This window comes from Puma concolor, chromosome B4 (genome assembly GCF_028749965.1).
Source record: "Puma concolor isolate L17-30 chromosome B4, mPumCon1.1.hap2, whole genome shotgun sequence".
Taxonomy (NCBI): domain Eukaryota; kingdom Metazoa; phylum Chordata; class Mammalia; order Carnivora; family Felidae; genus Puma; species Puma concolor.
Genome location: NC_141673.1, coordinates 52057031 through 52083570, shown reverse-complemented (window position 1 = coordinate 52083570; position 26540 = coordinate 52057031). Strand labels below are relative to the sequence as shown.

Below are 26540 nucleotides of genomic sequence, written 5' to 3'. Positions count from 1 at the left end.
CAGATTCTTAAGTGCGTTAAATTGGATGCTCTATATCTAGAATTTAAAACCTCAAACTATTTTCATTTTATCATTTTCTTTAGATAGGAAAAGACTGCATAAGTGTGATATAAGACAACTTTAGGTCAGTTATATTAGTTGTAAAACTCAACTTGAATTGATAGAATAGTTTTAAAATGTCCTGCTACTTTGTTTCATCAGGGTTCTTCTGGTGTAGTGTATGTTTATAAACTATATGCCAAATACTGAGCTATCTTAATTTGAATACTTCTAAATGCACAATGTAAAGACTTATAAACTCAGTCTCTCTTTACTTGACAGTTACAAGTCAAGTAATCCCTAGAAAGGGATTGAGAGTAAATTAATATGCCTGTTGCTTAGTTAGCAAATAGAAAAAAAAATATAATGGCTGAGATTGTTATTCTGAAGGCAGAAAATCTTGGGGTAGAACCTAGTAGCCATTTGCTTAAGTATATCCATTCAAATTTTTTGGAGGGTTGTGATGATAAAAGTTTATAGACTGCTAGCAAGAGAGATTTGAGTTCAAGAGAATTTGATCATAAAAGAATTGGTTACAGGAGCTGAATAATGAGAAGTTGGTGGGATACTTCTTGATAATTACCTGTATCACCTCACTTAAGAACATATAGCCCTAATAAAGAATTTCATTTTAATATTATATTTTATGCCATTAAATGTGTAGTCTAAGTATAATTTAAATGACTGACTTATCTTATTGAAAATATTAATACATAAACTAAATTTTGCTTTCACTTAAATGTATCTGAACACAAATGTTGTACTATAAGTAGTGCTATAGAGTGGGGGTGGGGCAGTTTGGTGGTGGTTTATGTAAAAAGATAGTTTAACTTATTAACAGGCTTAATGTTTATGCTTTTATAAATACTGTGGTTTAATTAAAAGGTACATGGCTGGAGGGTTGGTAATTATAGTAGTCTTTTGAATTCACTCCCACTATAAGCTGTTGTCATTTCATAGTATTTTTTCCAAGTAATTGTTACTTAATCAACCTTATTGAATTTTTAGTTCTCTTCCTAAAGGATTGTTAAGTATAGATTGCATTCTTATATAGCAGTAGTATCTCTAATGATATTTTAAAGCACTAGTTAAAAATCAAACCATACCTGCTGGAGAGAATTATTTATGTTTCCAGCAGATGGAGCCTTCAGAATAAATAGCATTCATTTGAAGGATCCAAACATAATTCTTGAGGTATTTGAAATGTATCATCATTTGGTAACCACTATCTCTCTGCTTATACCAGAAGGTGATTACAATTTAGTTAGGGAGACAAAGCGTATATCTTAAAAATCACTTGGATCTTCATGACTACTTTGTGACTAGAATTGACCAGGAATAGCTTCTCCCAGAGCCATTATTTTGCGGAAACTTGGGTCTAGACTAGGATAAGATGGTATTAATGCTTCCATTTTCTCTGGTTCATTCCCTGCTGGCCCAGGCCAGTATTGGAATTTCAAGGAAGTCAGATGGCCTACAACTAAAAGGTCATCAAGAATACCACCTACACACTCTGCCAGAGAAGTCTAGGTGGTGCTAGAAGGTTCATAGGCTTTCTTGATCTGGGGTTTGGCAAAGATTTTTCATGTACAGTGGCCTTTCCCCCACCCCTTATCAAGCACTTGTAGGACATTCACACCCCAGACATTTCATTTCACTAGATACTTCTGAAATCTTTCATTAATTTATTTTTTCTTACAAGTTTTTATTTAAATTCCCTTTAGTTAACATGCAGTGTAATATCAGCTTCAGGTGTAGAATTTAGTGATTCATCACTTACATACGACACCTGGTGCTCATCACAACAGGTGCCCTCCTTGATCCCCATCACTTATTTAGGCCATTGATACACTCTGGTCTTTAGCCATAAACTCATCCTTTCAACTTTCTTGCTTTATATATATATATATATATATATATATATATATATATATATATATATATATATATATATATATATATATATATTGTTTGTTTTGTTTTGTTTTTTGTTTTAAACTTCCCATACTCTCCAATTCTTTGATATACCTACTTTTTCCAGCTTTTCAGTCTTCCTCCTGGCTTTATTTCTTTTCCTGTCCATCTTCATTTCCACAACCCATCTTTCCAATCCTTTTCTTGCTAGTACCCTTAAGTCATCACCTATCCCTCTTAGCCTGGTAAATTCCAACCAAGGATGAAACTGTTTTGTCTATGTGCAGGTAGCTGAGCACAGCGGGGAAAAAGTCATACAGTTTTGCAGACTGGTATGTCATAAATAATCAACCTCAGTTGGGCCCTCAGCACTACCTGACTTTCATGTTCTTAAAATATTTTACCAGGTCACTTCACTTTCCTGCTCTGCTCAGTAACAATTTTAGATTTCTTTCCATCTTGTCAAACCTTTGCCTTTCTCTCAGTTGATGACTCAAATAGAAGCAATCACATAGTCCCTGCCTCATCGTTCTACCACCAACTCAGTAAAAGTGCCAGAATCCACACTCACCCTCACCGCCTATTGCATTTGAAGAGTTCTCTCACTTAACAAAGACCTGAGCCCTTCCCTCTATAGGGAAGGGGATCTAAGCCCTCAGGGTTCCATTCCCTCCAGTCTTCTCAAGCATCTTCTCTCACTGCGTTCTAAACCCCTGCCTCTCCTGGACCTTTTCATCAGCGCTTAAACATGCTATATAGTCTCTCTCATCTTTAACACACATTGTTAGAGTCTACACTGTTCTGTAGCTATCACTCTGTCTCTACCCATTCATAGCCACATAGCATTAGTTTACTGTACTCACTGTTTTTACTTTTTCACTTCCCATTTATTCTTCAGCTGATTCTAATCTGTTTTCCATCCCTGACATTCCATGGAAACAGCTCTCAGACATTCATACTGCTAAACCCATTGGACATTTTTCTTTTCTGTCCTTATTTTACTTACCAGTGTTAACAATTGAGCCTGCTTTAAAACTTTCTCTGTTTGGTTTTGGGGATGCCACTTTCTACTAGTTTTCCTGCTATTTCTGACCATTTGTTCAATCTTCTTTTCCAAATTTTCTTCTTTTCCTGGACCTCTAAAGTGTTGGAGTTTCTCAAGGCCAGTGTCTTTTCTCATTCTCCCTGTCTTCCTAGATGATCTCACGCTCCGACTTCATTTACCATAGATATGTTGATAACTCCCAAATTTCTATCTTGAATTAAGTCCTATGGTTTTCAGAGTTTTATACCCACCTGTATACCACCTGTATACTACTAGGATATGGACACCACAAAGTGAACATGTGCATGAATTCAGTAACTTCTCTTGCCAAACGGACCTCTTCCCCCGGTGTTCTTGGTCTAATTAATGATACCCCTTCTCAGTTGGTTCTGCCATAAACCTGGGGGTCATCCTTAATCTCTTCCTTACCTCCCACGTATAGTTTTTAAACAAGTCGTGTCAAATCTCCGTATGTCCTGAGTCTGTCTACTTATTTCCATCTGCATTGCTGGCCTGTCTTACCCACATTAGTATCCTCTTTCTCTTAAACAACTATGGTAACTTTCTCACTGGTCTCCTTGCATTCGCTTTTGTTTCCACCTAATCGATTTTCCACATAACAGTCTACTTTTAAAAATTATAATTTTAAAAGATAGATCTCATCATATTATTCCTCTCCTTAAAAAAAACTTGAGTGACTTTCTTTTGGTCTTACGGCAATGTCTAAACACTTTAGTGTGATCTTCATGGTTCTCAATAATCTGACCTGTCCCTGTTAAGGATTATCTTTCTATTGTTCCTGCTCTAACCTGTCCCTGTTAAGGTTTAGCTTTCTATTGTTCCTGCTCTAGCCACAGTGGCTGTCTTTTAGTTACTTGACTGCACTGAGCTCCTTCTTGCCTGGGGCTGTATATATAAGCTATCACATTTGCTTGAAATGCCCTTTATACTTCTCTTCACTCTGTCTACTTTTATTACTTTTTGGGTCCCAGCATAAATGTTACTCCCTCAAGTGCTATACTTCCAGACTACCTAAGTTACTTTCACAGCTTCCCGTATTCTTCTTTCTTAAGATTTGCCACAATAACGGGTTTTTTTGACACGGTTTCTCATCTGTCTCACCCACTAAACTGCAGACTCTGTGATAGCAATGATTGTCTCTCTTTGATTTACCTTAATATCCAGGGGTCTGGCTCCTAGGAAAAGCATGCAATGAATATGTTTTGAATGAACTAAATGGAACAGTGACAAATAGTAACACTAATTTGTTTTTTGTAGCATTTCATTTAGATAGAAGAAATTCACCACCAAATAGTTTGACACCATGTTTAAAGATTCGAAATATGTTTGACCCAGTTATGTAAGTATTATGGTCAGAGGTACATGTAATTTTTATTTGGAATATCCTTACATTGTTATGTCTGTAATTCAACAATCTCTTTTACTTTTGAATCTCTAACTACAGAAGTGTTATGTTTTTCTTTTCTCCTCTTTTGTTATATTTCAGGCCAAGGTCTGGCCAAAAGACACAGAAGTATAATAATTTGTTAAATTACGAATCTTTGTATGCACTACGAGTCCCCATGGCAGATAAATGTTTGAGTCAAATTAATGATACACGTGGTGATAAACAGTACTTTTTGTTAAGTATATAAATCTTGTCTGCCAATATTCTTTGCCTCATTAGGCAATATAGATAAATATCTACTATTTTTAAATTTCCAATCTCTGATTGCAAAAATTCTCTGCAAAGATGTACTTTTCCTTCTTAAGACCTGTCTACTTGTCCATGTAATATTCGAGAAACTTTTGTGTCCATTTAATATTTGAGAAACTTTTCTTTTATATGTTTTGGCAGCACATGCATCCAGAGATTAGCCCAGTCAAAAGTTATTGCCTTAGAATCTGTACTACTTCATATATAAGCTGCAATAATTTCTAGAATTTGCTTCCTAGATGTTACTTATTTGTCCAATGATACAACAGATCAGGTTCTGTTTTGTAAAAAGAATTCTAACAGTAGAAACCGTATTACTTAGAAAATACCCATACATCCCATTTAGTAACTTATTTATTTCAAGAAATGGTTGATACAATGGGATTCCAAATCAGTGGCAACAAAATTGGAACTGTGGAGAAAAGAAACTCTGTCAGTACACATAACACACCCCCTCCGTTTTGCAGAGATATAAGCACTTAGCAGTGCTCTGATCCCTCTTTTGAGAAGCTGACCTCATTACTTAGGGATTAGGAAATCAGTGCCAGTCTAGTATTTTGTTACTAAGATGAAGATTTATGATTTAAAGTGTAGCCACTCTCCCTTCGGCTTGCCCTCTGTATCTCACAAGTAAGACAAATAGGCATCGGTGCAGCGGGAACTCTTAAAGTTCTTGTAACAGTAAGGTGATGCTTTATGCAAAATGTTTGTCTTGTATCATTCCTCCATTATTTCGAAAAAGAGAACACCAGAACACATTATTTACTAGGAATTGTCCTTAAGTTTAGGAATTTGAAAATATCATTAAAAAAAATAGTACTCAAGTTTTTTAAGTTCACTACAGACTCATTAAAGTGTTAACGCTTGCTAGGGAGAAAAAAAGAAATGGCTACAGGTACATAAGATTTCAGACGTAAAAATGACAGCACATTTGTTCTGCTGTGCTCACTGCCTCAGCTCTGTGCCTTCTTCCACTGGAAATGAGAGAAGGTCTGGGACTGTGAATGCCAGTATTTTTTAATTCTGTATAGTACTTGCAACAAGTATTTACCTAACTACTAGTTTTAACAGTATGTAGTTTTGAAATTATTCCCATTCTGCTAGGGTTTATGTGTTATAAGAGACAATAAAGACTTTTAACAGAATAGGAATATGGCTATTGATTTTTTTTTTCCATCAATTTTTAGGGAAATAGGGGATCAGTGGCATTTGGCAATTCAAGAAGCAATTTTAGAAAAATGCAGTGATAATGATGGCATTGTTCATATTGCAGTAGACAAAAATTCACGTGAGGTAAAGTAACTTTTACTATCGAATTCTACATTTAGGATTTGTTGCTATTAAACTAAGACCGTTTCTTTTTTTTCTCTTTCTTTCTTTGTTTTTTTTTTTTTTTTTTTAAATATCACAGGGCTGTGTATATGTTAAATGTCTGTCTCCAGAATATGCTGGAAAAGCTTTTAAGGCATTGCATGGCTCTTGGTTTGATGGTAAGAAGTTTGAGTATTACAAACATTTTAAAAACATAAATTATGGCTTACTGTTAAATTATACCAGATTTTAAATTAAAGAATATTAGGTCAGCATTTTTAGAGTAATAATTTAAGATTCCTTTATTTGCATATTATGTTCATATGTCTTTTACCACAGTTTGTTTTTTGTAAATATTAAGCACATTTTTACAGATCTAAAATATTATTTTTATCTTACAACAGGGAAATTGGTTACAGTAAAATATTTACGACTAGATAGATATCACCACCGCTTTCCCCAAGCTCTTACTTGCAATACTCCCTTGAAGCCATCAAATAAACATATGAACTCTATGTCTCATCTTCGTCTTCGGACTGGCCTAACCAATTCTCAAGGAGGTTCCTGAAAAGACTTTCTTCCACTCCTAGGATTGGTATTTACAATAGGAAAATTCCTGTTTGGCTTCTTGTCTTCCTTTTAAATGCTTTTTGTATGTAATATTTTTATTGAATACAGCTCTGTTTGAATGTTCCAGAAATCTTAAGGTTCCAAAGGGACTTAACAGTGAGGCAGCAATGCCGAGTAGACAGAACAATTGTTTCATTTAGTTTTTGGAGCTCAGTTAAGCCAATGCATTTAAAGTTTTGCATGAGGAACATTGACGTTATTAAGCATTTTCAGATGTGGTGGTTGTGTTTTTGCACCACAAAGTGTTTGGATAACCACACAAAAGCATGGTGAAGAGGCCTCTTGTATTTCCATAATTTCCTGTGAACTAATGTTGTGCATTTTTGTATACAGTCACCTGCATAGTTCCTTACCAGGCCAGTGTGGTAAAACTGTTAATTTCCCAATTTAACCTTAGGTTTCTATTGCTTGTAAGAGATTCATTTGTTACAGCTGGAATACAGGAAAATTAATTTGGGTTTAGTGGTTACATATACGTGTAGGTGGATGTACATGTACTTAAACTGGCTTTTGTATATATGTATAAATGCTGGGGGTTGGCGAAAGTAGTCTTGTTTTGTGAGGATGTCTGCATTAAAGCAGTAAAATAAGCTTCCTATTTTATTCATAATCTAATGTGTACATATGTATGTGTATATATGTGTGTATGTGTATATATATGTATGTGTATATGTGTATATATATACACACATATATACATATGGCTGTACTATCACATAGATCAAACAGCCAAACACCTGGAAGTATTAGATACAAGTTTAAAATATCTTTTATAAGTTTTATATAAAAATGTCTGAGTATGATTTTGTGTGAAAGTTACGATATCGGTTGTAATGGATTCAAATTTATGTGAGCAATAAAGATGCAATTGGCAGATATTGGAAAAGTATTTTGTGAAAAGCTGTATTTATTATAAATACTAGGACTATGTCATAGTACTATTGGGAGTAAGTCATTTTCCCAATTTATTTATAATTTAATGAAATGTCAGCTCCCCTGTTCTATGTCAAGTTTAAAGCAGGGCACATTGTTGCAGCAAAATGTGTCTTTGAAAATTTATATTTGAAATTTTGGGTCATGAAAGCTTGCAATATAGTAAATGCACGAGTGACTGTTGCTTTGTGCCTCGGTATTTACTTTGTTTCAGTAAAGTTGCTTTATTACTGTTTATGATTTCAGATTAAAATCGTTGCTGAGCAGAGTTTACTTGTAACATAACAATTGGCTTTTTAAAAAACAACCTGTTGATATATTGTTGTCAGTCCAAATGAATATGTGAAACAGCTGGAATTGTACCAATTTTGATTTTGTTTAAAGCTCAGTTTCCTTTTTGTTTTTTATTGTATATGTGTTGGGTTTGCAGCATGAACTTGCACAGATAATGCACGTTTTCTGGTTAAGTAAACATGATGCACACTGTTCTGTAACAGAAAACCCTATTGTGCCTTACCTATGTGCTTTTGTGGGCACCATGTTTATGAAAAATAAAAAATGATTTGTTATCTGAAGAGAATAAATTTTAAATTCTCAGTTTATGTCTCAGATGCTAAAGTGTGAGAATATAAATATATATATAATATATATAAAATAACCAATCTTTCTGTATTTTATGTGCATCATAGTGATTTATCTGAGCTTAGTGACCCCATCTTGTGACCTGTTGCAAGAGTGAATGTAAAAAATAGTTGTGGCATTTTAAAAGGTCGCCTTTTGATGCAGATGCATCTTTTTTTTTTTTTTTTGCTTCTAAGACATATTTCATGTAAACATTGTACATTTATTATTGTAATATATACTATTATGCAGCTTATTTTACCTGAAACTGTTAAGCCGACCAAGATCCCTCCCTGCAAGACAGATGGGAATGTGTATAATAACTAGATATTTGAGAAGTTCTGAAGTTTGATGTAATCTGTTACTTGTCCTGTTAAAAAAAAAGAAAAAATTCTAATTAAAAATTTATTAGGTTTTTTTTTTTTAATGCGTCTTGGCTTTTAAAAAACTTTTTTTTTTTTTTCAACGTTTATTTATTTTTGGGACAGAGAGAGACAGAGCATGAACGGGGGAGGGGCAGAGAGAGAGGGAGACACAGAATCGGAAACAGGCTCCAGGCTCTGAGCCATCAGCCCAGAGCCCGACGCGGGGCTCGAACTCACGACCGCGAGATCGTGACCTAAGTTAAAGTCGGACGCTTAACCGACTGAGCCACCCAGGCACCCCAGAGCTTTCTTTTTTATTTGACAGTCATAGTTGGGCTTCTCTACATCACTACCAGCATCTATTTTACAGAAGCCTAGCAACATATCAGCAGAGAAGGAAATCTTATCAGAGGAAACTGATAAGTAGCCGAGCCCTTCCGTAACAAACCTTCTCAAGTCTTATGCCACAGGTTACGGATGTGCTAACGTGCCCTTCGAGTGGTGGAGCTCAAGGCCTCCTTAACTCTGGCAGCTGTTATGTAGCCTCTCCCATTTAACTGTGCACTGTACAATGCTTTTCCTTTTCTTTCTATGCCATGAAGTTAAAAAAAAAAAAAAAAAAATTCTGGGGAGCACTGTTATAAGCAATTAGCTGTAAACAATGGGAACATGAATAGTATCATTATGCAAACAGAGTCATCTGGTTTAGGGAAGAAAATAGATTGTAGCAGAAAATGGATTGAGGGGGCAGATTAGACTTTTTCCTGAATCTGAATTCACCCTCGTTCTATTTTCACATTAGATCATATCATCAATTTACATTAGTAAGAGCCTTGTGCAGTTTTTACTTGTTTCTGGTCCTTTACACATACCTAGATAATTTCCAGGAGGAAGGAAGAGTTGAGCAATAGTCATAAAAGAAAAGTTAGAGGAAAACATTTGATGTAGGGTTTAGCACAGAAACAAAGAAAGAAATCGGAAAGAAAAATGCTACATATGGTTATATTGAAACAAAAATGATCAGTACATCTAAAAATTCTAAGAAATTTAAAAACAAGCAAATGGGAAGACACAGCAGCATATATGATTTGCAGTAACAATTTTTTTAATGTTTTTTTAAAATATGAAATGTATTGTCAAATTGGTTTCCATACCACACCCAGTGCTCATCCCAACAGGTGCCCTCCTCAATACCCATCACCCACCCTCCCCTCCCTCCCACCCCCCATCAGCCCTCAGTTTATTCTCAGTTTTTAAGAGTCTCTTATACTTTGGCTCTCTCCCTCTCTAACCTCTTTTTTTTTTTTCTTCCCCTCCCCCATAGACTTCTGTTAAGTTTCTCAGGATCCACATAAGAGTGAAAACATGGTATCTGTCTTTCTCTATATGGTTTATTTCACTTAGCATCACACTCTCCAGTTCCATCCACGTTGCTACAAAGGGCCATATTTCATTCTTTCTCATTGCCACGTAGTACTTCATTGTGTCTATAAACCACAATTTCTTTATCCATTCATCAGTTGATGGACATTTAGGCTCTTTCCATAATTTGGCTATTGTTGAAAGTGCTGCTATAAACATTGGGGTACAAGTGCCCCTGTGCATCAGTACTCCCGTATCCCTTGGGTAAATTCCTAGCAGTGCTATTGCTGGGTCATAGGGTAGGTCTATTTTTAATTTTCTGAGGAACCTCCACACTGTTTTCCAGAGTGGCTGCACCAGTTTGCATTCCCACCAACAGTGCAATAGCATTCCACAAATAAAAATCATTCTAACATAAAAGACTAACATCCTGATAGAAAAATAGCCAAATGACATTTGGAGATGATCCACAAATGAGGAGCTGTAAATGAGCAACTAATGTGAAACATCCAGCCACAGAAATAAATACAAATTAATGAACAATTGAGAAAGTTTTTTATTACATAAGAAATTTGACAGATATTATTTAGGTTTAGGGGAAATAGGCCCCTTATATAAATGCTGGTAGTTATGTAAAGTGATGAGCATTTTTATAGGTCAATTTGGCAATACATTAAAAAATGTCTTAATCTTCATACCTTAGACCTTATGCTTTAATTTAGGAGTTTGGTCTGAAGAAATGATCAGAAATGACATGAAGATACATGAAATGATATTCATCACAGCCTTATACTGTGAAAAATGAGAAGCAATTGAATTCTACAAAAATGAGAATAATGGATTATGGATTATAATATGGAATCCTGGGTAATCACTAAAATAATGTCTTTGGAGAATACATACGGTATGGAAAATATTGTCTGTAGGCTGCTTAAATTGATGTACATTATTTCAAATATACTATATTTCATCTAAGATACTATTATTTGGAAGAGGCATCATTTTCTCTGGCACTAAGAAAGAAAACAATAAAAATAACACCCAAGATATGAAATCTTAGAAGACCCTGGCATAAAGGTAGGCCGAGTCAGAATAAATGAGAAGTAGACTTGTCTCTGGAAAGGGACAGCAAAGAAACGAGTTGGTCCCCATTCAGAGCGTGGTTCTAATTCGTACCACCACCATGATCCAAAAAACTTCAAGCAGAGAGAAAATGTCATGCTCACAATTGGTAAGTTCCCCCAAGTAAGCAAACATCGGTCCTCTGGCCGAAACTGGACTTCATGCAGATAGCAATCTTTTCTTTTGTAACTTTGTCAGTGATTTTTATTTTATTTTATTTTATTTTATTTTATTTTATTTTATTTTATTTTATTTTATTTTATTTATTTTTTTTTTCAACGTTTATTTATTTTTGGGACAGAGAGAGACAGAGCATGAACGGGGGAGGGGCAGAGAGAGAGGGAGACACAGAATCGGAAACAGGCTCCAGGCTCTGAGCCATCAGCCCAGAGCCTGACGCGGGGCTCGAACTCACGGACCGCGAGATCGTGACCTGGCTGAAGTCGGACGCTTAACCGACTGCGCCACCCAGGCGCCCCATGTGATTTTTTTTTTAGACACCTTTGCTTCTAAAATGAGTTTCTATATCAGAATTGTTAGAAATGAAAAACTGTCTAGCGTGAAAGGCGATACTAAATATATGCAATTGGAGGGAGATACTCCAAAATTTAGCAGTGAAGCCCAATGTGTTGGATTACATACGTATTTTACAAAACTTCTCCATGAACATTTATTACGTATATTTAAAATGTTTACCTTAATTAGGATTCGCATAATTGTTTATAGTCTATTTTCTTAATTTGATCTCCCCTATTAGTATATTTTGAATCGTTGCCAACCTTTGGCAACAAAGCTCAGGCATTTTAGACTTTCTGTAATTTCAGCACTTTGGAAAAGAGCTGTGTTTATTTTGGCTGCAGACCTGTGGGTTATTACTGTCAGCAGGTGTGTGAAAAGTCTTCCAAAACCCTGGATCCCTGCATTGAGGGATCAAAAAGAAAAGAAAAAAGGAGGGGTGCTCAAGACCACAGGCTCTGAGTGAGACCCATGCTCCGATTTCAGCTTTGACCCTTCAGTTGTATGACCCTAAGCAAGTTATTTAAGTGGTCGTAAGACTCAGTTTCCTCATTGTTACAACAATGATAATTGTGTAATGGAGAGAATGAAACGAAACAATGTCAAAGGCCCATCATGTAATATCCCTGTTGGGATTCTAAATCAAGGTCTATGAGAGCAACTACTTGAAAATGTGATTTATTTTTAATGTCCCTTTGCTCTTCTTCAACGTAGTCACTCAAACAGTGATCATGCGTAAGAGAGACCTTTCAAAATTTATCATCTCTTCAGTGTTTCCCTTTTTAAATTACATATTCTCTATTCCAGCAAATAGAAAAAGGTCGGGGGTGGGGGAGGGAGATACTCATGATGAGCACAGCCTTGATGCAGAAAACAGAAAGGGAAAATTTCTAGGCCGATTTCACTGAACAAAGATGCAAAAATCCCCAAACCAAAATGGCCAGCAAACCAAATTCTGCAATACACAAGTAAGTATACACCATGACCAAGTTGGATCTATCCAGGAGGAATGCGGGGCTGGTCTGACATTAGAAAAATCCATATAATTTGTCACATTAACAGAATACATGAAATAAATATGATCGTCTCATATAGATGCAGTAAACCATCTAATAAAATTCTACATCCATATATCTTTTTGTAAAAAAGGAACTTTTAACAAACCAGAAGGGAACTTCCTAAATCTGATAAAAATTATGTACCAAAACCCTAAAATAAACATTAATTGTAAGTTCTCTAGTGTGTCCCTAATTGGGTGCAGTTTGGAAACCTGTTTTGACTTCTTCCTTCATTTTTTTTTTAATGTTTATTTATTTTTGAGAGACAGAGACAGAGGGCAGGTGGAGGAGGGGCAGAGAGAGAGAGGGAGACAGAATCCGAAGCAGGCTCCAGGCTCCGAGCTGTCATCACAGAGCCCGACGCGGGGCTCGAACTCACAAGCTGTGAGATCATGACCTGAGCTGAAGTTGGACGCTTAACCGACTGAGCCACCCAGGTACCCCTCTTCCTTCATTTCTAAATGACTTTTTTTTTTTTTAATTTCTTAAAAATATGTATGTTTTAAAATGCTTATTTTTGCGTGAGGGAGAGAGCAGGAAAGGGACAGGGAGAGGGAGACAGAGGATCCAAAGCAGGTTCCATGCTGACAGCAGAGAGACCAATGTGGGGCTGAAACTCACGAACCTTGAGACCATGACCCGAGCCAAAGTCGATCACTTAACTGAACCACCCAGTGGTTCCTTCCATTTCTGAAACAAGCTTTTGTTGTTCTTCACTATTAACTGTCTTTGTTCTTTTGAAACTAATGTATTCTCCCATTTTATTTTACTTTGAAATGGTATACCTTTTTAGTCTTCTCATCTCTCTGAAATGCATTTTATTGTTATTTTTTTCTAACTATTTTGTCCCCAAATTCTTCCTTTTTATACTCAAGTGTTTCTGCTTCAAAAAGGTAGAAAGTCTAAGTGTGAATTTATTTTTCTCAATATGAATAACATTGAGGTTCAGATCTCAGCTATGATAGTGTTCAAGAATTATCACTGGAACTAGGGTAGTAGTGTAGGTCATTAGAGTGGTGTCAGCGCCTGACTGGGATGTTGTGTTTCACCAATGGAAGCCAGTAAATCTTGAAAATGATTGTCCACAATCAGTCCTGTGTTATTAGAATGTTCCTTACTGTGACTCCAGACATAAAGGCTGGTATAATCTTTTAACTATAGAAGTCTTAGAAATTAATTTTATGCAATACACGTCCGGTAATAATGAGGCTCTGTTGTATGGTGTACCTCCCTGGAAGGTACCAGGAGCAACAGAGAAGAGTGAAAAGCAGACAGTGAGCAGGAGACATTGTTTCTGTGGCCAGTATTGTGGGCTGAATCGTCTTCTCACATTGGAAGAGCTAGCCACGAGTGTTGTGTGTCCACCCCTTCTGTTATTCGTCATTGTAAATTTTACATGGTTTCACATTTAAATAAAACCTCAGTTTCAGAAAGTATTGTATGTCATATCTCAATAAAACTCAGTCTAGGGGCGCCTGGGTGGCTCAGTAGGTTAAGCCTCTGACTTCAGCCTCTGACTTCAGGCCATGATCTCACGGTCCGTGGGTTCGAACCCTGCATCGGGCCCTGTGATGACAGCTCAGAGCCTGGAGCCTGCTTGGGATTCTGTGTCTCCCTCTCTCTCTGCCCCTCCCCCACTCATGCTCTGTCTCTCTCACTCTCAAAAATGAATACATGTTAAAAAAAATTTTTTTATTTTTTATTTTTATTATTATTTTTTTAACATGTATTAACTTTTGAGACAGAGAGAGAGCATGAACAGGGGAGGGTCAGAGAAAGAGGGAGACACAGAATCTGAAACAGGCTCCAGGCTCTGAGCTGTCAGCACAGAGCCAGATGCGGGGCTCGAACTCACGGACTGCGAGATCATGACCTGAGCCCAAGTCGGCCGCTTAACCGACTGAGCTACCCAGGTGCCCCCCCCCCCAAAATTTATTTTTTATTTTTTATTTTTATTTTTTTTTAATTTTTATTCTTTAATGTTTACTTATTTTTGACAGAGAGAGAGAGCATGAGCAGGGGAAGGGCAGAGAGAGAGAAAGGTAGACACGGAATCCAAAGCAGGCTCCAAGCTCTGAGCTGTCAGCACAGAGCCCGACACGAGGCTCGAACTCCCAGACCGCAAGATCATGACCTGAGCCAAAGTCGGACGCTTAACCGACTGAGCCACCCAGGTGCCCCCCAACATTTTTTTTTAAATAAAAAGTAAAAATAATAAAACTGAGTCTAATTATATACAAAATTACCATTTTCATTTTCCACTATGCTTTAATAACATGGAAAAATCAAAATTGCTTTTCCTGGTTTTCCTCAAGGGCAGCTGAATGTACTTCAAATACTATTTAGTTATAAGACAACCTTATCATATTTGGAGATCGATAGAATAAATGTTGCCTCACGTAGCTGAAATGTTTAGAGAGGTATGCTATTTTCATTATGTTCAGAAAAAATATGTACTTATAATTTGGTATATCATATTCTAGTAATAGAGAGATGGGTACAGAAAATTCCTACTTACCTGGAGTAATTTTTAAAGATATGTCTTGATGAATTTAGTTATTTTAGTTACCTAAGAGTTATATTCTGATTTAAAAATAACCACTTTTCAAAGAATACAATAAAATATTCACAGCACTACAACTCTGGGGAGCTTAATTTAATCATTGATGGCTCAGGAAGCAGCTCAGAATCTTTCAGTGCCTCCTTTTTTTTTTTCTTAATACAAGGGTCTCAGATTTTATTTCTTTTAGCATTTATTTTTGAGAAACAGAGACAGAGCACGAGCAGGGGAGGGGCAGAGAGAGAGGGAGACACAGAATCTGAAGCAGGCTCCAGTCTCTGGGCTGTCAGCACAGAGCCCGACGTGGGGCTCGAACTCACAAACCATGAGATCGTGCCGTGAGCTGACGTCAGACGCTTAACCGACTGAGCCACCCAGGCGCCCCACAGTGTCTCATTTCATAATGAACCTCAGTACAGGGTAAAATGAAAATTCTTTGAATTTCCTGATTATTTGGATTATGAATGAGCATATATGTTTTGTAAAGGTCATGAAAGCTGTGTTGTATGTGCCCTTATGTATTTTCCCATAATCCTGTCTACCTCTGTTATGGGCATTATAGAAAGGAGAGGTTGAAACTTACCCTCCTCGGTTGGAAGGTAGAAATGAAAATTACTCCGGTTAAACCAGAATTTCTCAAAGAACATGTGGACCACCTGTCTTAGAATCATCTAGGGTACTATTAGAAATGCAGATTCCTGTATCCTTCACCAAACCTGCTGAATCACTGTATCTGGGAAAGATCCCAGGATAGTGACAGGCTCTCCAGGTAATTCTCACAAAAGTTTGTGAATCATTGCCAGATGGCTTCTGGACCTGAGTGAGCAACCTAGGGTAGCCAGCACCAAAACAGTTCTTCCCATGAATGCTGATACAGGAAACAAATGACGAAGATTGAAGTGGGTGTGCCACTTCCCACGGAGTATGGGAACAGGAAATAATATGTTCTACCATCAGACCGAAGGAATTTGAGAGGCAAAGTTGGAAATAGTTCAGAGCTATTTCATTCATATTTATAACATAGGCTTACTGAAGGTGTAGATTTCTTGTTGTATTTTTCTTTATTGATGTGAAGTAACATGAAATTAGCTGAGCATCATTTGATTCATTTGGAACATGTTTTTATTGTTTTAATGCTTTGCTTTTACTTCGAACACTATAGTAAATGTCTTTTGGGGTTTCTTTTCACTAAGTATCTTGAATTTTCAGAGCTTTAGATGCCAAAGAATTACTTATTTTTGTTAATCAAGCCAATTTTACTTGTAGTTCTAGTTATAATTATCTGTTACCACTGGGACCAGAATATAATGGTATTTAGAAAGAACTTCTTTTTCCCTTTTTTTTTCCTTTTATGCCACTGTGGAAAGCTGAGTTGATGATAGTTCTGTTTGATAGTTTCCATTGGTTTTTCCCATGAGAGTTAGACATGCATAAACCTCCCTTAACCACCTCTCTCCTTCCCCCTTCAACAATCCCCTATCCACCTAACCCCATCTGAAGGGTCAGTCAACAGTATTTATTTATGAAGCACTTATTACACTATGGGAAGTCGCAAAAGAAGACTTTCCTTTTCAATATTCTATTACTGTTGAGAATTCAGTAGTAGAATTCAAATCTCGCTCCACAGCTCTATTATCCCAAAGTTCGCAATACTCACTTCTGCTCCGAGGCAGCCTTCGCTAAGCCACGGGTCGATCATCAAGGCTGACCTTAGTATTTCCTCCACCTGTCTTCTCCAGAATGCTCCCCAGCCGTATGCACTGTGGGCCTTCTGGTTTTACCATGGGCTGTTCTTGGGTACGCGTGATCATCAGTTCCAAATCCTAGTCTGCCCCTCTGTTTACAAAAGGAGTGGGTTGAAACCAGGCTGCTTTCTCCTTGTCGTTTTGACCTTTCAGCCTCCATGGGTGAGACACTAGCACCTGGTGAAGGAGATTTCAGACAGCATCATTAAGTAGGAGAGATACAGGTTAAAGCTCTGCAGCACTATTTTGGGTTTTCACTTGCATCTCCCAGGGGATAAGATCTCAAGGGTTGGGACCTTTTAGACAGAGAAAGTCACCCTCCCGAATGCTCCTGCCTGCCTTGCTTTCAGTTCTGTATTACCACCTCAAAAAGCCTTCCTTCTCTGAATCTTTCAACTCCCCCTATTCCTCCACTGAAAGGGACGTCCTTGTCTGAGCATATGTGTGTACATGTGTATGCATACATGTAGGTGGAGGATGATAGACAAACTGACTGTGGGTCCTCCAATTCATGTTTCTTATTCAGTAATTCTCTCCAGGCAGCTGTGAGCTGGTGGTTTCTTTGCTGATTAACCCACACGTTAAGCAGGCGTGCACACACACGTTCATATAGATTGTACTGGATGGTATAAAACCCAAATATCGAGAATAGAATAAAGCCACAATATTAGTAAAGTTCATGCCCTGGCTGGTAAATAAATAGGTCTGTAAAGAACTATTTGACATCTTTATGGATCTCTTCAGGAGCCACAAAAGAGCTGGACTAGCTCTTGATGACTTTCTCTCCCTTTCACAGTGGTCACATCGCACACATTTTATTTCAGAATCTGCCTCGGAAAAATATGAGGATGAAAAATATAGGCTTCCCAATTAAACTGAGTTTCAGATAAACTATAAATAATGCTCCATGAAATACTTAGGATATACTAAAAATTATCTGGTGTTCATTTAGAATTCAGATTTTTTTTTTTTTTTAAATTTTTTTTTTCAACGTTTATTTATTTTTGGGACAGAGAGAGACAGAGCATGAACGGGGGAGGGGCAGAGAGAGAGGGAGACACAGAATCGGAAACAGGCTCCAGGCTCTGAGCCATCAGCCCAGAGCCTGACGCGGGGCTCGAACTCACGGACCGCGAGATCGTGACCTGGCTGAAGTCGGACGCTTAACCGACTGCGCCACCCAGGCGCCCCTAGAATTCAGATTTATCTGGGTATCCTGCATTTTTTTCTGGCAACTCTTTTCCTACCATAACACCTTGTTTATCTCTAGTCTTACTGCTAATATCTTAGACTAGGGACTCTACCTCCAATCTGGGTATCTGCACCTGCCTGGGTGGCCTTCCCAGCTCTACTCTTCTGATTTCCCCTCATAGCCTGCTACACACTAAATTTTTAAAAACTGCTGTTTTCATTATGTTTCTCTTCCACACAAGAAAGTATGATGCTTCCGTTGCTTTCCAAAGCGATTTTCACTGTGCAATTTTATACTAGATTTTGTGTGTGTCTGTTATGCATTTCCTTGGTGAACCTTTCTCTTTTAACAGAATCTCAAAGAGGCATCTTTGAGCTATGTGAAGAACTGTGGCTTATACAAAGAAACAAAAGTGGGTGAGTTTAGAAACATGCACCTTGCCTCAATGATGACTTTTCCTTTAGACATCAGTAGGTTGAAAGCCCCCTCATATCATTCAACTCCTGCCAACATCTTGCAGGATAGGCAGCAGGTCAGGCATTATTACTTTCATTTCAAAGACAAGGTCACTAAATCCCAGAGATGTGAATTGTAAAACAATTACATGGCATAGCCAGAGTTTGAATAGCAATCTGCCAACTGAAGTTGATTTCTCTGTCTACTTTTATGGACCACCAGTATTGAAAAATATAAAATCAACTTTGATACAATATATTAAACAATATTTAAAAAAATTTTTTTAATGTTTATTTTTGAGAGAGGGAAAGACAGAGCACAAGTGGGGGAGGAGCAGATAGAGAGGGAGACACAGAATCCAAAGCAGGCTCCAGGCTCTGAGCTGTCAGCAGCACAGAGCCCAACGTGGGGCTCGAACCCAGGAACCGAGAGATCATGACCTGAAGTTGGATGCTTAACCGACTGAGCCACCCAGGTGCCCCATAAGCTTTGTATATATTTAAGCCTCAAAAAGGTTTCTCTCCCAACCCTGAAGAGATGTTCTCATTCCCTTCTGTCTGGTGGACCTTGTCATTTAGCTGTCAGTTACATATCACAACGATTGGATGTTTGGCCATTTGACCTATAGGGATGGCTTTTTAATGTGGTCACAATGGTGGAATATACCTGTGTTCCATTGCTACTATTCCTCAAATATTTAGAGATTATCAGGGTGTTTCAGAGCTCATTTATAAGTCACAAAATCATTAACATTTTATGTTTACTCACTTAAAAGCATAAAAAGGGAATAACTTAATTTGGTTATTCATCGATTCTGCTTGGTTCTAAATTTTGTCTTTTTCCACAAATGTGTTCTCAAAAAAATAAAAATAAAACTTCATTTGCCTCCCAGTCCTCCATACTTTTCCTATCTCTTTAGCCTCACCTTTTAAAAAAAAATAATTTTATTTATTTTTTTCATCATTATAAGTGCACTCTTTATCTCCAGCCCTTTTCCCCCATCCCACTCCCACCCCCCCCACTCTGATAACCATCTGTAGTTAAGAGTCTATGATTTGTCTCCCCCCCTTGCTCATTTGTTTCTTAAATTCCAGTGAAATCATATGGTATTTGTCTTTCTCTGACTTATTTTACTCAGCATTATACTCTCTAGCTCTATCTGTGTTGTTGCAAATGGCAAGAATTTATTCTTTTTTTTTTTTTTTTATGGCTGAAATATGCCACTTCTTCTTTTCCTGTTTATCAATCAATGGACATTTGGGCTGCTTTTATAGCTTGCCTATTGTATAATGTATAATGTATATTATTGTATAATAAACGTAAGAGTGCAAGTAACCCTTTGAATTAATGTTTCTGTGTTTTTTGAGTAAATACCCAGTAGAGCAATTCCTGGGTCGTAGGGTAGTTCTATTTTTAATTTTTTGAGGAATCTCCATACTGTTTTCTACAAATGGCCGCACCAATTTACATAGTCACCAACAGTTTAAAAAGAAAATCTATGGACTTCTCATGGCTTGAATATCATTTCTATATCTGCAGCCCAGCCACCCTCTATACATATAACTTTCATATTTAATCACCCAGATGAACATTATCTTGTGTGTCTAAAAGCCATTTCACACTTAATATGTATCTTATGAAATGTCAATTCTGTAATGCTCAGGGGGGAAAAAAAGAAAAAAAAGTTTAGAGACATTCTTTTCTTTCTTTCAAACCTTACATTTGGTATATTAGCAAATCTTGTGGGCCCCACATTTCAAATATATCTTCAGTTTGATACCTTTTTGCTACGTCCACTGCTTCCCTACCCAAATCACCATTATCTCTCACCTGGTCTCCCCTTTTGTCTCTGCACGCCTTGACAGAGGAGCCAAAGTTCTCTGTTAAAATGTAAATAAGACTATGTCACTCTGGTGTGTAAAGCCCATCAGAGCTTCCCATCTCACTACGAAGAAGCCAAAGTCCTTATAAATGGTCCATAAGACCTTACCTGATTGCCTCTGGGGCCACAACCTTTGATGCTCTCACCACAGTCCCCTTTCACCCTCTTCTCCCCATGCCAGCCTCCTGGATGGTCCTCCTACAGGGCAGGGTGCGTTGGGTGTGGACTTTTTGCTTGCTGTTCCTCCTCTCTCACACACCAGCATGACTTACTTCTGTCTTGTACGTCTTTAATGTTATTTCCCCAAGACTTTTAGCAACCTTTCCTGCCTTATTTCTCTTATTTGCAGTTACCACCTTAACATACTAAATATTTTAGGGGTGCCTGGGTGGTTCAGTCGACTGAGCGTCTGTCTGACTTCGGCTCAGGTCATGATCTCTTGGTCCATGAGTTCAAGCCCTGAGTCAGGCTCTGTGCTGACAGCTCAGAGCCTGGAGCCTGCTTCTGATTCTGTATGTGTCTCTCTCTCTGCCCCTCCCCCACTCATTCTCTCTCTTCCTCTGTCTCTCAAAACTAAACCAAAAAAAAAAAATTTTTTTTGAACATTAAAAAAACATACTAAATACTTTGCCAGCTTATCTTATTTTCTACCCAGCTCACAGTAAGCATAAGTAAATATTTGAATAAATGAATGTGAAGATGATTTTCCTGTGTTGGAGATATTTTAAAAATTTCATCATGTATTTTGATGCAAATCTAAAAGTGGTTTTCACAAAACAGTTTGAATAATCATTCATCAGTGTGTGCAGCCTTCTAATATGATTACTTTGAGGAAGTAAAGACTGAAAAACATATTTGATAACATATTTACTATTAGCAAACGTGGATGTAAATATAAAAAGTATTGGAAGAAAACACACATTGAATGTATTATTAAATCTGAACTGACTTCCTTAAGAGGTGATTATGAATACAAATGTAGGACTCTAAGCTGTGCAGAGAAACTATGAGTCATTTCAGACACAGGAAATCATGTCAGATAAAGCTTAAAGGCAAAGAGTGACTCTGGTGATTGAAAGTTGGTAAGTGATGATAAAGGTTAATAATATTAGTATTATATTGATATTTATTAAGGACATAGGTACATAGGTAGCATGGGATTGTGCTAAGTGTCATGCATGGTGGTATCTTTATTTTTTCATTCTACAGAAAGAAAAAAGAATGTCAAAGCTTAGGCAAAGTTAAGTAGCTTGCCTACTGTCCCATGGGCTTTAATGGTGGAGGCCATGCATGAATTTAGATCTATCTGATCCCGAAGCTCAAGTCCCTGACTACTGAGTGGAGCTGTATCTGATTATGAGATTAAGTTCTAATGGCAGCTCGCAGAGTGAAATTTAGGCAGAGGTTAAACTACTGCAGAAAATCCTGTAAGGAGACCATTTTGGAGAGCAACATGCCATTTCCCAGAAAGCCCAGCACAGCCGGGATTTCCTCTACTACTGGATCAGATTGCAACTGCTTTGGCTGAACATATGAAGGAGGTAGTTTGCAGTTAGGGGCAAGTTGTGCGTGGTTCGAAAAATACCTGTAAACCCTGGATGCACACACTGTGGGGTTAGATGCCCTCGACAGAAGAAGCACTAAGAGACTGAATGAAAGTAGAATCAAGTCTCCCATCAGAATTTTCCTGTGCAGTTTCAACTGTTCATTCTCGCTCCTTCCCCTTCGCTCTCTTTTCTTCTGTATGTGTATATGGTTGATGTAGCATATATCACTTTATGTGATGCGATCTTGCTAACAGTCAAGCAGCTTTGCTGGTCTAGAGAGGATTATTTAATGGTCTACAATATTGAAAATCTTGTCAAAATAGTTATTGTTTGTTGTAGCGCAGCCACCTATCCAAAGCTGGGAGAATCAGGTAGCGCATCCATCATGGGAATACATCAACTATCTCCAGAATTAACAAAAGGGATGGCTTCCACTGTGTAAAAGAAGATTTCAAGTGTCTCCGTGAGCCAGTCAGCATTGACTCTGTGTCCCTCACGTTGTTGAGAATAGTTCTCCTCGACCCCACTCCCACCCCAGCACACTGAGGCAAGGGGCACGCTTCTACCAATATAGAAGTGTTCTCGGCAGAGCTGAGTCACGCCGTTCTACTTCCCAGATTAGGAAAGCAGAATCTGGGGAGTTTGGATTGAGTGTAGTCTGGAAACCCTTCTCCTGGATCGTCTATGACATCCTCCTATGAGATGATTTCCTTACTCTCCAATCATCACTATTGGTTTGAAACAACGGCACTTGATAAATGTTCACTGAACTTAAGTACTAACTTAGGGTTTCTCCCCCTAAATGAGGGGCTTTTGAATCCTACCCAGTCCTAACCTATCCATTCTCCTGTTTGCAGTTGTTGGCACCTACCCAAGATGTTCCTTGGGGTATGTGGAGGAGAAGCTGTCCCAAAGCTCTGTGTAGTGGCCGAGAGGATCTCACTGAAGAGCTGAGAACAGTACGTCAGAGAGACCACCGCTTGAAAGCCTGTCGTGCTTAGACTCCTTTCGAAAGAGGCCGCCCCGACCACAACCCCCTAAGCAGGTAGCAACGCAGTCTGTTTCTTCAGCATGGGTGACCACGTTGTCTAGCATGTGAGCCGTCCATCCTAGCCACAGATGGAGTAGGAGAGGACACCTGGCTCAGAGGTAGCCAGCCTATGGGCTGCTCAGTGGCTTCCGAGATAGCCTCCAAGGAGAGCTTTCCCCTAAAAGGACAATGGTGACAGATTCTCTCCTCGGGGTCATTTGATAGTAGACAGAGAACTGGCAGCAAGTGGGAACAGGATGGAAAGAGCTGCGGTTGTTTGTGCACCTTGAATTATGGCCGCATTCTGAAGGCATCTGACAAAGAGCTGACGCAGAGGTGTGCCGGGGCTGGCCCTTACAGGCCCGAGAGCTGGTGCGCGCATCTCTTCCCAGCTCTGCCGTGGGTCGGTGGGAACACTGGCACCACATAAACTGGGTTTTGTTACAGCTGAGATCTCCCGCCTCCAGATCTGGTTGTTCAGCATTTATTTACCAGCACATCGCTGGGCAGGGGGAGGGATGGGAGCAGGGGAAGCAGTCACCTCTTCTTGTGGGTCCTTTGTCTGAAAAGCAAACAATGCTTAAGGTAGTATGTTGCCGCGGTTGGTATTAAGATCATAATAAAAAAGACATTAGAGAAAACGTGGTGAAATACGTGATTTAAGTCTCAGTCGTCCAGGTACAAAACTCATAGGAATGTGGTCAGAATGTGGTAGTACTTTTCTGGTTCCTGATGCCTATCAAAGGCACAGGCCCCCACCTCCCAGGCCCACAAAGGACGACCTGACAAGCCGGTTAAGCCTCAGGTCTTATTTCCACATGTATCCTTTACCCCTGTGACTTGAGGCAACTTGAGGGCACACGTTACTTCAAACCGCAAGAGCCCGATGAATATAGTTTTTGAGTACCTTTTTTTTTCCTTTTAAATGTAGGGAGAATAGGCCAGATCAGTACAGTCAAAAGACTAGATATGACTTTGGAATGAGGCTTGATCCCCCCCATACTACTTCACCCCTTCCTAGTAGCGTAATTCATCATCTATGCCTCAGTCTCCTTAGCTGTAAAATAGGGATGAAAAACAATAAGCTCAGAGATGTTTGTAGGGATTACATAAAGTACCATGTGTAAAACACCAGCAGAGCTCCCCGCACTTGTCACGCATTCAAGTAACCTTAGCTCTTTCTCCTCTCTTCAACAGACTTCTCGAAGCCTTTACAACAGCTGCTGCTTTTCTGTCAAGTCGGCAGAATCAACACAATTACTTCACTCTCCACTCACACTAATATGAACTAGGTTGTATGACAATGCATTCTTTATGAGTTTACGTGTTTGTATATAAGGCCAACTAAACTATTTTACATATGGCTTAATTATTACCGTCCTTTTAAACAACTTTTTCCTTACACTCAGCTCAGCGCTCCTGTAAGTCAGTCCACAAATTACTGTGCTCATTTCCTTTTCTTTTTAAACAACTCCTTAGACTCTGGGCAAAGAACTATGCTAGGTGTTGTAAGGGAATTAAGAAAAACAGATGCTTATGTAATACACAGCTAAAGATACAAAGAAGAGGAAAGGGAGGGAATACTCGACAGTCTTGACAGTCTTCCTGAGTATCCTCTTCCCACTGCCCAGCTTCTGGGGAGCTAAACTGAATGATAATACCATGTGTCTTTTAAATCCCTCATTTACTGTCTTGCTGTTTATTTACCCCTAGCTTACTTAGGTCATCTGCCCTTAGTCCCATTATCACTGCTAGTACATGAAGGCTGAAATCCGCCCATTTGCCAGGAGTAATTCATGGGAGGTTGTGCTTGTCAGTATCAGATGATTTAAGGGGAGCCCCTTGCAAATGGACTGGCTTTTGACATGTGGGCCTTAATTCTTTGCCGGAATTAAATTTGTTTCGAAGTTTCTGATTTGCAAACAAAGCATTTTAAAACAAGCAGTGTGATGTACAAATTACCATCCTTCAGTTCATATTAGAATAATCCACTCTAAATCTGTTTGACATTTACCCCGTAAGAATTTTGCATCAATAAATCATTTCTGTAGCATCTTAAAATGCGCATAAGTAATCATATAACATCCTGCATCTCCAGGGCCTGTCCCGTTAGTGTGAATAAAAAAAATAATAAATTATAGTAATCAAGACATAATTATGTTGTCTTAAAAAGCTAAGGGTCATTTGGACTTGATTACTGAAGGAGTTATCAGTGCCAAAGAAAAGTCAGGGAACTACTTACTGGCTTGGGCCTGTAATTAAACATCTGGGACTGACATTTCGGTCATCAGAAGTAGCACCTTTGGAATAAATTTCAACACTGCCTTTTAGAGGAGCTACAGCAAATACAGAACCAGTGTAAGGGCTGGAGAGAGGTTGGTGGAGGAAGGGCCGACTGGTCTCAACATCAGCATTTAGCTATTAGGAAAACTGACGTCACAGTAGCTTGCCTAAAGTCCATATATAGTATTCAAATACTAGTTTGGGAAGAGTCGCGTTGTAATTTTGTCTAAGAACCTCCACCCCCCCCTCCCACCCCCACCCCGCGCAACACACACACCTGGTGTCCAGGGACCGCTCACCTGGAATGCGGGTGGGTGGTTTTAAGAATTACAACGCCTGTTTGTTGCGTGCTGGATGGCTCACCTGAATGCACAGTGCCGCTCCAGCCTCACCCTCCCACACTTAGAGAAGTATTTGCCAGATCTTTTCATCCCCTCTTACCCAAAGCTCTCAACTGATTAGGGGCAACGCAACAGTCTCCTCAAACCCCTTAAACGTCCTCCGGCGGGTCCCTGGCTCGCTGTCCGGTCTCCTCGTGGTGGTTTATCTCTTTTCTGCCCCTTCAGGGGTCTCAGGTGGGACCTGGGTGGGGTGCTCGGCTCCGCTCTTGGGCCTCAACCCTGGGGAGGGATGCGCCCTGGCAGACAGATTCCACCTCCCGCTCGCGCTCGGCGGCCGGCGGCCTCGCGGCGGCGGTGAAGGAGGAGGATTCGGAGGAGGAGGGAGTTGGCGGCCGCCGGGGCCGGGCAGCGGGCCCCGTCCGCGGCGGGCGCGCTCCGCGGTCCTCCCTCGCTCGTCTCCCATGCTCATATTTGGACTCGGCTGCCCGTGCCCAGGAATTTCCCGTCATGCCTCCCGCCGCCCCGTCCGTCGCCCGGAGCCTGGGAGGGAGGGAGGGAGGGAGCGAGGCTCGGACGGCGGCGGCGGCGGCGGCGGCGGCTCCCCGGCCCTTCCATGCGCCCACGGCGGACCCTCCCGCGCCCCCTCTCGCTCTGCCTCTGCCTCTGGCTGGCCGCGACTGCGGCGCGGGGAGCCGCGCAGTCAGGTAAGTTCGGGCTCCTTCGCCGCCTCACCTCCCCCTTCCCACCCCAGCCCTGCCGAGTTGAGGTGTGACCCCGACCCCTGATCCCCTCCGAGTGCCGGGCTGCGCCCCCTTCAGACTCCTGCGGGGACGCCCCCTTTCCTGAGCTCAGGAGGGGCGCGGAAGAGGAG

At 39.5% G+C, this 26540-nt stretch overlaps 2 protein-coding genes, 1 long non-coding RNA gene and 1 pseudogene across 4 annotated transcripts in view; 3 read left to right on the top strand and 1 right to left on the bottom strand.

The window, feature by feature from the left end:
• The window catches only part of LEMD3 (LEM domain containing 3), a 66009-nt gene extending 57823 nt beyond the window's left edge, over positions 1-8186 (top strand). Inside the window, exons 10-13 of the mRNA XM_025926826.2 lie at positions 4277-4358; positions 5903-6008; positions 6127-6205; positions 6431-8186. Coding sequence (XP_025782611.2) covers positions 4277-4358; positions 5903-6008; positions 6127-6205; positions 6431-6594 — 431 coding nt within the window. The 3' untranslated portion in view covers positions 6595-8186. The remainder of the gene's footprint in view (positions 1-4276; positions 4359-5902; positions 6009-6126; positions 6206-6430) is intronic.
• Positions 8187-16223: 8037 nt separating this feature from the next.
• Positions 16224-26248, bottom strand: LOC147579067 (uncharacterized; annotated as a pseudogene). The gene is made up of 3 exons (XR_015253511.1): positions 25628-26248; positions 22054-23607; positions 16224-17115 (listed from the first exon to the last, which is right to left on the bottom strand). The product of XR_015253511.1 is annotated as an uncharacterized LOC147579067 (transcript).
• LOC147579068 (uncharacterized) lies at positions 17113-23004 on the top strand. The gene is made up of 3 exons (XR_015253513.1): positions 17113-17880; positions 18123-18546; positions 22873-23004. It is a non-coding gene; the product is annotated as an uncharacterized LOC147579068 (long non-coding RNA).
• MSRB3 (methionine sulfoxide reductase B3) overlaps positions 26237-26540 on the top strand; it is a 175272-nt gene continuing 174968 nt past the window's right edge. Inside the window, exon 1 of the mRNA XM_086712900.1 lies at positions 26237-26373. The gene's annotated coding sequence lies outside the window, so the exon portion shown is untranslated. The remainder of the gene's footprint in view (positions 26374-26540) is intronic.